General features: G+C 37.3%; 1 protein-coding gene and 1 long non-coding RNA gene across 36 annotated transcripts in view; one reads left to right on the top strand and one right to left on the bottom strand.

Moving 5' to 3' along the window:
- NEB (nebulin) overlaps positions 1-13,590 on the bottom strand; it is a 232,207-nt gene that overhangs the window by 146,674 nt on the left and 71,943 nt on the right. For all 35 annotated transcript variants that reach the window (XM_033231530.1, XM_033231492.1, XM_033231495.1 and 32 more), the window contains 9 exons: positions 13,397-13,504; positions 12,437-12,748; positions 11,034-11,240; positions 7,987-8,091; positions 6,886-6,993; positions 5,061-5,372; positions 4,724-4,930; positions 4,180-4,284; positions 2,902-3,009 (listed from right to left, as the gene is read on the bottom strand). In XM_033231530.1, the coding sequence (XP_033087421.1) occupies positions 2,902-3,009; positions 4,180-4,284; positions 4,724-4,930; positions 5,061-5,372; positions 6,886-6,993; positions 7,987-8,091; positions 11,034-11,240; positions 12,437-12,748; positions 13,397-13,504 (1,572 nt within the window). The remainder of the gene's footprint in view (positions 1-2,901; positions 3,010-4,179; positions 4,285-4,723; positions 4,931-5,060; positions 5,373-6,885; positions 6,994-7,986; positions 8,092-11,033; positions 11,241-12,436; positions 12,749-13,396; positions 13,505-13,590) is intronic.
- Positions 10,913-11,465, top strand: LOC117095008. Its single transcript, XR_004441773.1, has 2 exons — positions 10,913-10,973; positions 11,178-11,465. It is a non-coding gene; the product is annotated as an uncharacterized LOC117095008 (long non-coding RNA).

Below are 13,590 nucleotides of genomic sequence, written 5' to 3'. Positions count from 1 at the left end.
CTTCAATTTGCCTTGTTTTCATGTTTGTTTTCCAAAACCGAAATGAGAGAAGGGCTGTCTATGCTAACTTAGTATGGAATGTTTACTTACTTAAACTAAGCCTTGTTTACATGGAAGCTTCTGAAGAAATCTAATGTAGTTGAGTATCAATAGAGGTTATAAGAAATTAATTCTAACTAGATGCAGAAATACATGTTTGGTTGTGCTAGCTGTTGTGTATTCTGACTTTGGGGTTGTATTTAATACAGTTCTTGTGATATTCTTATGGAAATGATAATCCTTATGAGCTAAATGACAGAAAAATCAGGAAGATACATGACTAAGTAAATATACCTAATAGTGGAGACTAATTTATTAAATAGCAGGATTTTTTTGTGGCTTGCCATGTGGTTATGTCATATAACCTTGTCCTTGTCCTGTTTGGGATCCATATCTTGCATGTGCAGATGGCTAAAAATAACTAAATATGTTAGATTAGGAAGAAAATTCCACAAGAGCTCCACGTACTGCCAAATGGATCAAAATGATTACATAAATTTAAGACAGTAAAAGTAAAATTTGGTATTTAGATTCAATTGAGAAAAATTACATTAGTACTAGATGACAGTAACAACAGTGATAACAATAATGAGTATAATAACAGCATTTACTTGACGTTAGGTGCTGAACACATCTTATACCTTACATGATACCCAGCTTCATTATTACATATATAAAATATTCAGGAGTTTAAGTGGACTGTAAGTTCAACATAAGCAATCTGACAAAATTGCTTTTTAAAAAGCAGTGCCGTAGATTCTGTATGGGACACAAATAAGCTCTCTGAACTGACCTCCTGTATCAAGAAAACAACACTAAACTTTGAGGGATTCTATTCTGACAGGAGTTTTGAAAAAACAGCATAAATTACAAGTAGAATGATCAGAAGATTGAAGAATGTATAAAACTGAAACCAAAGGAGGGCAAATATGAAAAAGTCTGAAGAGCTATCAAGTGGAAGTGGAAATAGGCTACTTGTGGTATTGTAGAACAGAGATCTAGAGCTTATCAGTAAATTATTTAGGTAAAAATAAAAAGCTATATAATGGCAACTGGAAATGATCTAACAAAGAAATGACGTGCCCTGAAGGACTCCAAAATTCCTTTAAAGAATTTTTTTATTTTTGAGACACCGTCTTGCTCCATTGCCCAAGCTGGAGTGCAATGGTGTGATCATGGCTCACTAAAGCCTCAACCTTCCGAGCTCAAGTGATTCTCCCATCTCAGCCTCCCAAGTAGCTGGGATTCCAGGCACGCACCACCATGCCCGGCTAATTTTTTATTTTTTGTAAAGAAAGAGTCTCACTATGTTGCCCAGGCTGGTCTTGAACTCCTGGCTTCAAATGATCTTCTTGTCTTGGCCTCCCAAAGTGCTGAGATTACGGGAGGGAACCACTGCACCCAGCCTCCAAAATTCTTATATTTTTAAGTATCTACAGACTTTTGGAGATGGAGAGAAGGTAGGATGCTGAGTGGGAGATTAGATTAAATGTCCTTTATCTTCCAACTCTAAATTCTGTGATTCTAATTCATTAAATTAAATACTTATAAAAATTGTTTTAATTTTCTGAAATTTTATAAATACAAGGACATTTGAAATTGAGGAAAATACATCTCTATAATAGTGGGAAAGTTCACTAATAGTTCATTTGAGAGTAAGATTTCAAAAGGTTCGAATTAATGGGTTCACACAAAAAGAAATGAGGTACTATCAAATGTTGAGTTGTTATGAAATTATTGATGTTATTTCTTCAATTCCTAAACTATCTTTAGCATATAGCATTAAATGAAAATGAGTTTACACATCATTATTGCTTTAGGCTTATCATCTCGCTGATTTATTTTAATAAGGGAATGACCTGCAAGCTGGAGAGTGAGTAATAATATATCATCATATTAGTTTTCCCACATTTCTGGAGTGCCAGAAATTAAGTGAATTAAATAAAATCTTCCCTTATGTTCTTAGAATTTATTGTCAGATTCCATTTTTAGGCACTCTTTTCCTCCACTTTGTACTTCAACCTCATATTAACCAAATCCCTGTTTTCTTTTAAAGATTTTAATTAAGAGGTCCTGCTTCCCTATGAAATCCTGGTAATTTATTCACTATAACCAAGACCTTCTGAACTTTTGTGGTTAAGTTTTGGGATTCACAAAATGATATGCTAGCAATACGCAGAATATCTAAGTAAAATACTTGTAAAAAATTAACCAGTAGAGACAATACCTAGTTTTTCACCAGATTTGCTACCGTTTCTAATCATAACTAGAATCTACCTTTGGGAGAGAGAGTGAGTCTATGAACTTTAGACCAGATTTTCAGCAGAAAGAAGAATTAAGTAAACCCTTATTTCTAAATTTCTGGACCTTCTTGGATTTTTTATGTCCCAAGGTAATTTATTACAATTATATTATACAAGTGCAAAATGGGTTAAACTGAAATAACTGACGCCTATTTTAAAATATGTGCATATAAAATCTATCAGCATCAGTTTGTTGAGGTTGATTTATTATCTGGCACTTTGAATTTATCTAAAATAGACAAGTAGAAAACAGGAAAACTATATTTTCAGGAAAGTAGGGAAAACTTGCAATCTTGGGTCCTTTGTGACATCCCCAGGTAGAGTACCTTACTCTAATGGATCTTAGAGGTCTTCTGGCCCGACCTCTATTCAGGAAGCCCCTTTTGACATACGAACAGTGAAAAAGAAGAGTGAACTCTGGATAAATGAAGAGGGTAGAAGAAAATGAAGGAAGCATTATATTTCGAAAGGTAAATCCTATCTATAAAAATAGTTACTGACATCAAGTTACCTGATTCAGATAAAAATACATCCTTCTAGAACTCAAACTAGTACTCACATCACTAGCAATGTCTCTTGAAGCTTTAGCTAGCTGTACAGAAATCGCATCAACTGGGAGATCATAGCCTTTCTTCAAAGCTTCTTCCCATCCAAGTTTATAGAGTTTCTGAAAATTAAAGATATTCTTCAGCATTATTCTGTTTATATAAAGAATCTCAGCAGATTATTAGGGAAAAGTTTACCTACAGCGTGAATATCAGATCAAACATCATCTACCCTATATTTAAAGATACGGATAATAATAAAACAAGTTGTTTAAAGGAGTAGAAAAAGCACTGACTCAGCATCATATGACCTGACTTTAATCTTTTTTGGCTGTGAGAATCCTGGTGGTATATTTTATCACAGCCTCTGCTGTTCAGAAACAATATGGTCATATCAGGTACTTTTCTCACTGCTGTTAAATACTGCCTTGGCTTACTATTTTGAAGATAGATATTAAGATAATTGCTAATAAAAAGAAAAACAGGTCACAACATTTTAATTAGCTAAGGGATAAAAGCAATAAATGATGAAATGCTTTTTATAAATTGCAATAATTTAGTTGCAATCTTTCTGAGTTGACTTTACTGATTGAATGGATGTATATGTGTTAGAACTGGGTAATAACAAAAATAGCTCATAGTTATCCAGTACTTTCCATGGGCCAAGCACTGTGTTGAGGATCTTACACAGAATTTCCCATTTAGTCCTCATGGCAATCCAATGTCATAGGTACGTTTATGGTCCCAACTTTAGGGATGAGGAAAGTGAGATTTAGACAGGTAATTGAGTTACCCAGTATCATACATCTCAAAAATGGCAAAGCCAAAACTCATATCAAGTCTGTTTGATGTAATTTTTACCTTATTTATGTGTTTATTTATTAGAGACAGGGTCTCCCAATGTTGTCCAAACTGGATTCAAACTTCTGGGCTCAAGGGATCCTCCTGCCTCACCTTCCTGAGTAGCTAGGACTACAGGTGCATGTCATCACACCTCACACCTGGTTGTTTGATGCAATTTTTTTTCAACAATTATCTATTGATTTCCTGCTTGGTATCAAACACAATGAACACAGAGATAAACAGACACAGAACCTGGTCCATGAAGTATACAGTTGTGGCTGAAGCCTTTGCTCTTAACCACTCTATTTTGCAACATCCTGGGCTAATCAGTGTGTCATTTCCAAACTTTCATTGCTTCAACATTTATATCAGTATTTACTATTACATTATTTTATAAGTTCATAAGTTTCAATACAAAACCCTTACAAGTAATTTTTATGTAGCTTTACCTGACTATACAGTGTTTGATTCTGCTTGGCTTGTAAAATATCTGGTGTATCAGGCATCACGTGAACATTGGTCTTATCTTTATTCCAATCAGCGGTGTATAAATACTAGGAAGTGGGAAAAAAAGACATGAAATTAGAGTAACTGGGACAAGCAGGAAAGAAAAATATGTATTTATATATTAGTACTTGAATGCATTCAATTTGACGTAGTAAAGTAATAACTAAGTAGCATATAATTCAGAAAAGACTCTAAAAACAAACTCAGATTTTAAAAAATAATCTTTTAAGTATTTTCTGTTTTCTACAATGGAAAGTATTGAAGATATAATAATTAAAAATATAAATAATTTCTAACCCAACTAGGTCAAGAGAAGAAAAAAAATAAGAGGTGGGCAGAAGAAGAAGATGGTGTAGGGGAATGATCTGGAACGGTTTGCCACTACCTAGGAATGATGAACCTGAATTGGATTTCTCCAAACAAGAACCAGAGCCTGCTAGCCTTTCCTCATGTGGGAGCTGTGTGGACGGCCACTGTTCTGTGTACCTTGTTCATGGTATGCGCATTCTGCTTGGCAAGCACCATGTCCATGGAATCAGTCAGCTTCTTAAACTGGAAGTTGCTCGGGTGCTGGCGGTATTTCTGATCACTGGCATATTCAGTTGCTTTCTTGGCCTTCTCCACTTCCAGAGAACCTGCCGGACTCCAGCCAAGCCCTTTGTACCATTCATTGTAATCTTGCTTATATTCATTCTATAAAGAAGACAAGCAAATTCTACTTTATCTTATCCATTTAGACACAAAAGCATGGCATGTAAACAGACTGTGATCTCCCTTCCCATGCGAGGATTCCAACCATCACCCAAGTAGAAGAAAGCCTTACATCACTCTGTATGTGATTCATATTCCTGGTCAGTTCAATGTTCATTGCATCTGGAAGGAGGATGTACTTGTGAATCAGGTGCTTGTAGTTAGTGTTGGTGATGTTGGCTTGGGCATCCTTGGCAGCCGTGACACTGAGCATGTCGGCAGGGGTGTGGTAGCTGGTCTTTGTGTTCTCATAGTTTTTCTTGTACTCCCGATCAGATTGCATCTTAGCCACTTGCATGGAATGGACTAATTTGGGATCATCCTCGAGACTGCGGAAACCAACCATTTTCCCCTTTGCTTTTTCATAATCATGCTTGTATTTATACTGTGAAGAAAATACGAGTTTTTATACAGAGCGATTCCTTTGACTAAAAATCAGTCTAGTGTCAATATGCTATATTTTTGTGTAATTATAAAATATAATTAAAATTATATTTGTATAGAGCTCTATAGTTCACGAACGCATTTTTCATATTTATTGATGTAACTGAATACAACTCTCCCTTGTGAGGTAGATAGCAAAGTTCTTATTACTGCCCTCATTTTGTAGATGAATAAGCTGAGACCCAGATTGCTGAGCAACTTGTTGAGGCCACTGAGGATTAGAACCCAGACCTTGTGATGATGCATTACACTAACTTATGCATGTACTTTGCTGTTAGTGCTAAAGAGGCCTTTAGTGGGTAAAAAGAACACAGAAAATGAAGGAAAAAAAAAAAAAGAACATTTCTCTTATTACTGCCCTGAGAAATTATCCTGTCAGTCATTTACTGATGAGAAAAGGTTCAATTATGAGACACAGAGTGTAATTTTAGAATAGCTTTATATTCGTGGAGCTCCTTTTCCTTTAAGACTCTCTAAACTGCTATAATGGGGGAAGAAATTGTCCTATTTATCATCTCAACTTTCTTCTATAGAGGGGAGATCTTGATCCATAGAGAGCTTCTTTTTCTGCCTATCTCCTTGTGGGATTGCATGTGCAAGTTGGGGGTAGAAGCTAGTAGAACCAAATTACTCCAGCGTAATAGAAGGGAGAAGAATTTGGAGTTCTCGGGATAATAAGAGAGAGTGGGATGGGCTGGATAGGTAGGGAAGATGAAGAATAGAGATGAAGAGGAAAGAAAGTAAAACTGATGGGTGACCAAGGAAAGAGTGTTTTGAAATGTGCTCCTCCCAGGACCTCCAAGTCATTAAATGCTCCCTGTGAGTGGATTTCTTGTGGAAACAACCAAATGAAAGAACTGAGTTTCATATAGGTGGCATGTTATGACAGTGATGTGTTGGTACACCTGCTTTTTGCCGCACAGTGCGGGAAAAGCCTCACTTTGTAGTGTTTGCCAATTTCTGTTGTGTAAATACGCTCATCATAGCTGACATGAAGCCACCGATGGTTTAACAACTGGTTTGCAACAGTTCCTGATTATTTACTTATCAACCATCATGAGCCCAGATGATCAGCACTCTTGCATCCATGAGACATCCTGAGAGAAAAATCATCTCTGAAGAAGCAGGAGGCAAGAACAATATGAGACTTTCACCAAGAAAGCTTAGTGAAGGGCTTTGAATTTCTACAAGCCATAGCCTAGTGACAGATTCAAAGTAAGTGTATCTAGATCTCATGAGTCAGGGAGCTGATATCTATGAGGGTCACCATGTGGTTAGCTTGGTGTTTTTTCAGAAATATCAGAGAACACACAAAAGCAAGGTTAAGAAGCATTCACAGAGAGTGAGACCCACTGTTTTTCATATTGTGTCCACTCAGTGTTTCCAGAACTCAATCTTATTATTTCGGTTCCCTAGAAACCCCCAGCCAGGTGACTGCTTTCCTTCGGACTTACATCACTTGCAATATCTCTGGAAGCCTTAGCAGCTTTGATAGGAATTGCATCCGGTCTGAGATCATAGCCTTTCTTTTTAGACTCTTCCAAGGAAAGTTTGTAGAGTTTCTGTAAAGAGAGGCAAAGGGAAGAGTTTTCTTCTAAATATGAAAGCCTGGATTTATTTTAGAAGAGTAAACTACCACTGTGGCGTCTTTTTTTTGTTTTTGAGCAGAATGCTTCATTGGTGCTTTAGTGGCTGAATGTTCTTACAAGTAACATAACTGTGTTTGAAAAACAATCTGTAACAAACTTAAACATGTTTTCAAGAAACTACCAGAAAAAACTAAAAGTTACTGGTCTCTATCAGGTTGTAAATATACTTTAAAAATGTGAAAGTCCTGGAGATTCTTATTGATGCAAATAAGAGTTAAAGGAAGACTACAAAACAGCCCTATTCTTACATCAAAAGAAAAGTCACTGTTTTATAATCAGCACTTTTATTTGTATAATAATGTGGAATCTACAATTAAAGAAAAACTCAGCTATTCCAAATCTCTGTGGAATTCAAACAAAGAAACAAAAAAAAAAAATAGGTAGGATTAGAAGATTTCCTAGCTACTATGATTAGACGAAAAAGGAAATGAAATAAAACATCGATACATTTTCTAACAAGTGTTGCACATTCCTTGTTGTGGGGTTTGCCCCAAATTCTTCAAAGTGTTCTTCTTCCCTTTCCATTTAACCCCTTTTTCAGAACCATCTCAAAGGTTTGATGGAAGGGCTCTCTAAGAACGAAATTCCAGAACTCTCATTTCCTTTTTCTCTTCTCCTGGCCCCCGAGCCTGTTTCTTTCTACCAAATCTCTCAATTTAATAAGGAGTGCCCCCCTAGAACAAAATCCAATCACCCTTCAAATTCTTACTGCTTGGCCCAACCCCATCGACAGGCCTACTCCAACTCCGCAAAGCAAAATTAGAAAGAGAAAGAGCCTCATGTGTGGATTTCCACCATTATTTTTAAAACATTCACTCCCATAACTGAGAGAGATATTAATTAATTTGTTCTTACTGGTTGAAATCTGCTGGAGAGAAAGATGACAACAGGAGGAACTATACTTACATCACTCATATTAATTGCATTTGCCTTTGCCAAAATAATCTGGGGGATATCAGGCATGATGTGGACTTTGGTTTTATCAGCCTCCCATGCTTGTTTGTAGAGATGCTAGGAAGAAAACAGTGTAAATTAGTGTTTAAAATCTTAAAAGAAGCTTACTTAGTACATACATATCATTGTACACATATATATCAATATTTCATGTGGTTTGATTAACTAGGTTTAATGTATTCATTATTTTTGAGACGGAGTCTCATGCTGTCACCCAGGCTGGAGTGCAGTAGTGCAATTATGGCTTACTGCATCCTCCACCTTCCAGGCTCAAACAATCCATCCTCCCACCTCAGCCTCCTGAGTAGCTGGGACTACAGGCATGTACTACCATGCCTGGTTAATTTTTGTATTTTTCATAGAGATGGGTTTTTGCCATGTTGCCCAGGCTGGTTTCAAACTCCTGAGCTCAAGCAATCCACCTGCCTTCACCTCCCAAAGTGCTATTATTACAGGCATGAGCCACTGCACCTGGCCCAAAAAAATTTTAATGGAAAAGTTGCTTATTCAAGCAATACAGTAGGGAGGATATAAGATGGAAAGTAAAAATGCTTTATCCCCTTACCTTACAGCATGGAGGTAGCATTTGCCTCCTAAAATTTTCTATGTACATTAAAACACACATATAGTCCTTTTAAAATATACATGAAGTCATGTTCTACATCTTGATTTTTAACTTAATAATAGAGACATCTTTGAACAACTTCTTAAAATAATTTATTTCATTCATTTGTAGAGCTACATAGTATTTCATTAGGAGGTATAATCTAATTAAGTTAACCAGTTCTCTGTTGATGAATATTTAACTTATGGCCTCTAGCCTTTTTCTACTACAAGCAATGTCATGATCCTTGTGGTGGACATGGAGATGTGCCACCAATATACCCATTCAAGGAAGGACCTGATTCCCCAACTTTTGCCAGTCTCTAGTCATCAGCTATCTCACTCAAGAGTGTGTGCTTCCCAGATAACCACACTCAACAGCTCATCGAAGTGGGTGTACAAAGATCTCGCCATTTCAGCTCAATGCAGGTCTCTACCACAGAGACACTTGAGAGCCCTCTGTGGGACTGGGCAAGCCTTTGTCATGCCAGCATCACTGTTCAACTTCTCCTCCTGCCTAGTCCTTCCTCCCAAGGACTAGGATCCCTAAAAAATACTCTGTACTCGAATTTTCATCTCAGCATCTCCTTTCAGAAACCCTAAACTGCAAACGTATTCTTGTGTGTATGTACGTATGTATATCTTTGCACACATGTATAAGGATTTCTACAGGGTAATGATACCCGAATTTTAAATTTCAACAAACATTAACAAATGGCCCATTAAAAGTTTGCTTTAACAGAAACTCCCTTACAGATATTGTGTGTAACACAGCTTTTCAATTTTTGCAAATGCAATAGATGAAAAATGCTATCTCTTTTAGTCTGTCTTAATTAAAATAAGAATAACCTTCTTCTGGGCTAGTGGTTGGCAAACTTTTTCTGTATAGACAGAAATTCTTTAAATTTCAGGCCTTGTGGGCTACAAAACTGCTGTCATTAGCTACTCAACTCTGCTACTGTAGTCCAAAAGCAGCCAGAGACCACACGCTGACAAAACAGCTGTGGTTGTGTAACTATAAAACTTTATTTACAAAAACAGTCATTTTTCTGAACCTTGTTTTAGACCAGCACTATGCAACAGAACTTTCTGCAATGATGGAAATGTTCTGCATAATCCAATATGGTAGAACTCGATTGAGTACTTGAAATGTAGCTAATGTGAATGAGAAACTGAATTATTAATATGATTTATACAAACATAAATCAACACATGTGGCTAGTAGTAACAGTATTGGGCAGTGAAATGCTAGTGAAAAGAGCAGTGTCTAGTTATCAGAATCCCTGTTCTAGTCCAGACCCCGCTGTTGACCTGCTGTGTACCCTTTTGGGAGGTGCTTTGCTTCTCTGGGCTGTTCTTTTCTCAATTCTGCAGTGGGAGGATTCAACTTGATGATCATCAAGATGTCTCTCAGTGCTAGTGCATGTTAGCTCTATGATTCTCCTCTTGGCATCGTTATTCTGAAATGTTAATCACTAACACTGAAAAAAAAATAGATATCCTCATAGTTTAGATTCTAAATCTTAAAAGAGGCACAGAAATTTGTGCCTTGTCTTTGAGGCAGGTCCCTTTCAAGGAGATTGATCTCCACAAATCATTCAATTCTCTGAAGACTCCAGGGGGTTTACTCTGTGGCTTAGCATAATCCAGTTCTATCTTTCTAGCACAACTAGGGCCATTATTTTCTGCAACGGTTTCATGTTTAGATCCAAATCATCTTTTTCTCTATTATGTTAATCAAAGGCATTTCTCATTTTGATCTACCAGTGCTGCTGCAGTTATTTTATTATTTTTAACTTCAAAAACAGATGTTCAAGGTTGATTGTACTTGTTGGTTTTGATCTCTTATTGCAAATCAATGTAAAAATGGAGAAAGGCTTTTCTAAAAGCTGGAATAATTCGTGACCCAAGGGAACACTGATGTAGAACAACTGCCCTCAAGATTGCCCAGAGAACATTCTGGTTTGAAATGCTGCTACAGCCATATAATCTTGGAATTTTCTTTGATCCCATCAAAACAGAAAGGAAACTGGGCTTTGGGGGGTGGTTTGCAACACCAGCTGCCATCAGGAAATCGGCTGATTCAGTGTTATGAATGTTTATTAAACTTCACCTTAGACAAATAGGACTCATTTTCAAGAGGTGCAATAAATGAAAAAGTCCCTATTTATTTGGTTATGGCAATAAGATAGGATGGTCCATTGAAGATTTGAGACTACTAGTTAGAAATAATTCCTATCTTTTTTTTTTTTTTTAACCACAAGACTCTTTTTCTAGGTAAAATAACCTCAGGTGTGATGCCCTATAACTGTATTAGCAAAGCCTGTGGATTAAATGTAAGTTATACCTGGATTCTCTCTGATGCCTATGAAACACTGCATTATTAAAAGACTTACTTCGTTCATAATTTTTGCATTATTCTGGGCCAAAACCATGTTCATCGAGTCCATCAGTGTGGAATACTTCAAAGTGTCTGGGTGCTGGCGGTACTTCTTTTCACTAATAATCTCCATGGCTTTCTTGTTTTTCTCCGCTTCCAGGGAGCCCAGAGGGAGCCATCCAATGCCCTTCATGAAGTCAGCATAGTCAGCCTTGTACTGATTCTGCAAAAGAGGAAAATAACGAGAAGAAACTGAAACTTTCCAAGAATTCCAAGTGTGTGTTTAATATTCTATAACTTCCACTTCATTTGTAACTTTTCCACTTCAATATTTGCTAGAATATTGGTATTTAACCAATAGCATGATGAACTTCAACCATTTCGTCCCTAAAATTTTATCCTTTTTATATTTCCTTGCATGATAAACTAAAAAATAAGCAGAAATGTCTTTGTGATTTGTTTTTCTCAATGCCTTCATAAAGAAAAAGTACTAAGAAATACCACATAGATTCATCTGCCAGGTGACTGTTATCTCCTTGAGAAAAGCAACTATGCTGACCTTTCTTACAAAAACTCCCAAGGCCCTTTGGTTAATAGATGACTCTGGAAACCCCATCTTTCCCTTTCACTGTCTTTGATCACCCAGCACCATTACAATTCCCTCAGGTATGCCAGAAACCTTCCTGGTACTTTGTGTAAATTTCATTTTTTGCTCCTCAGCTTTGACATTTCTCTCTACAACTGTACCATGGTTGCTTTCATTCAGGCACTTATTACCTCCCTGGCAATTAACAGCTCAGTCCTCACATTCCCAAAGATAAACATAGGCTTGCTTTGGTAGGCTTGCTTTGGGTTTGTAACTTAATTCACCTCTCCAACCATCAAATGGCCTCTTTAGCTAAATTCTTGGCTCTATTCCTTCTCAGTCTTTCTTACATTTAGTCCAAAAGCTGCATCAGTCATCACCTTCTCAAAAAATTTCATTAGTAAGGTAGGCAATTGCAAAGTTAGAAGTGGTAGAATGAAACCCGGTTGGGAGGGAGGGGCTGGAGCTATCAGGTTATCTGATTTCTTACTTTCCCTTTTATTCCTCTATTAAAAGCCTATTATGCTTTTGACCACCTTTGCTACATATATTTCTTTCAATACACTCTTTCTGAAATGAAGTTCCATTTGCTGTTGTGGAATTCAACATCCAACAATGCTCACAGCAACAATAGTAGAAAACAAGACTTTAGTTTCTAGAATTGATCTCCTTTTGTTAAAAGACATGAATTCAATCTAAGGTAGCAAATGAAACACTATGTTGGGAAACAGCAGATGAATTTCTTTCAGGATTTTCAAAATGTCATGACTTATGGTCATTCATGGTTACTTATTATCCAGAGTAAGTGCTCTGCAAATGTGGCTTTCACATACATCACTCTGAATCTGCATCCTAGTTTTGGCCAATTCAAAGCTCATGGCATCAGGAAGCATGTTGTAGGTATGGATCACGTTCCTGTAGTTGGCGTTGGTGGCCACTTCCTGAGACTTCTTGGCAGCCACCACACTGAGCATGTCCACCGGGGTGTGGAAGGAGGTCTTGGATTTCTCGTATCCCTTTTTGTACTCCCGGTCTGACTGCATCTTGGCCACCTGCATGAAGTGCACCAGCTTGGGGTCATCTTCCAGGCTCCGGAAACCAATATGTTTCCCTTTGGCTTGTTCATAGGCTTGCTTGTATTTGTACTGTGGACAGAGAAGACATGATGGTGATGAAAATGGTAAAAGAAAGAGAACAAAGTACCATTCACTACGTGACATTAGCTTTGTCTTAGATGAAGGGTTTTACAGCTATTCTAAAATTAGAAGGGAGGCACTCGTGAGAGGCAGGGAGCAAACTCTTTTTACTTCGATTTTGTTTTTCCCAGACTTGAATCCATGGAAAGAAAATAATCTCAGAGTTAATTGAAGAGATGTGTACATAAATTGGTTTAGAGAGATTTAGAAAGCAGATTTCCCTACTCAGCTGTCTAAGTAACAGAAAAGACTGCAGAGGCATGATTTCTCATGGTGCATCTTTAAAGAGAGGGCCTGGCCATAGGCCTCCTGGTAAAACATGTAGATTGCATCTTTACATTTGCTTAGAATTGCACGTGATTTGAACAGACTCTAAAGGCTATTTATTTTAACAAGACTCAGTCACTACTTACATTAAATAATGAACAGATGATTAGAGAGTACTTGGATGAGGTGAAGGGAGGTGTCTTGTGTGTCACATGGGATGGCATTCCCACCAACCCTGAATGGAGCTGACCACAGCTCCTATGTATACACAAGCTTGGCACATTTGTTCTTACTTGCCCAGCCCCAAAAAGGCCCAGTGGAAGCGCTTACATCACTGGCAATGTCTCTAGAGGCTCTTGCAGCCTTTATTGCAATGGCATCAGGTCTCAGGTCATATCCTTTTTTCTTTTCTTCTTCCCAGCCAGCTTTGTACAGTTTCTAAACAATAAAATAGAAAAACAACAGCATCTTGTTATTGGGGTTAGAATAGAGGTCCTGACTACAAAGTGGTTGGCATGTAAAAA

Source organism: Trachypithecus francoisi, unplaced genomic scaffold, assembly GCF_009764315.1.
Source record: "Trachypithecus francoisi isolate TF-2019V2 unplaced genomic scaffold, Tfra_2.0 Lachesis_group13, whole genome shotgun sequence".
Lineage (NCBI taxonomy): Eukaryota > Metazoa > Chordata > Mammalia > Primates > Cercopithecidae > Trachypithecus > Trachypithecus francoisi.
Note: the sequence above shows the minus strand (reverse complement) of the source record. Positions and strands in the feature narration are given on the sequence as shown.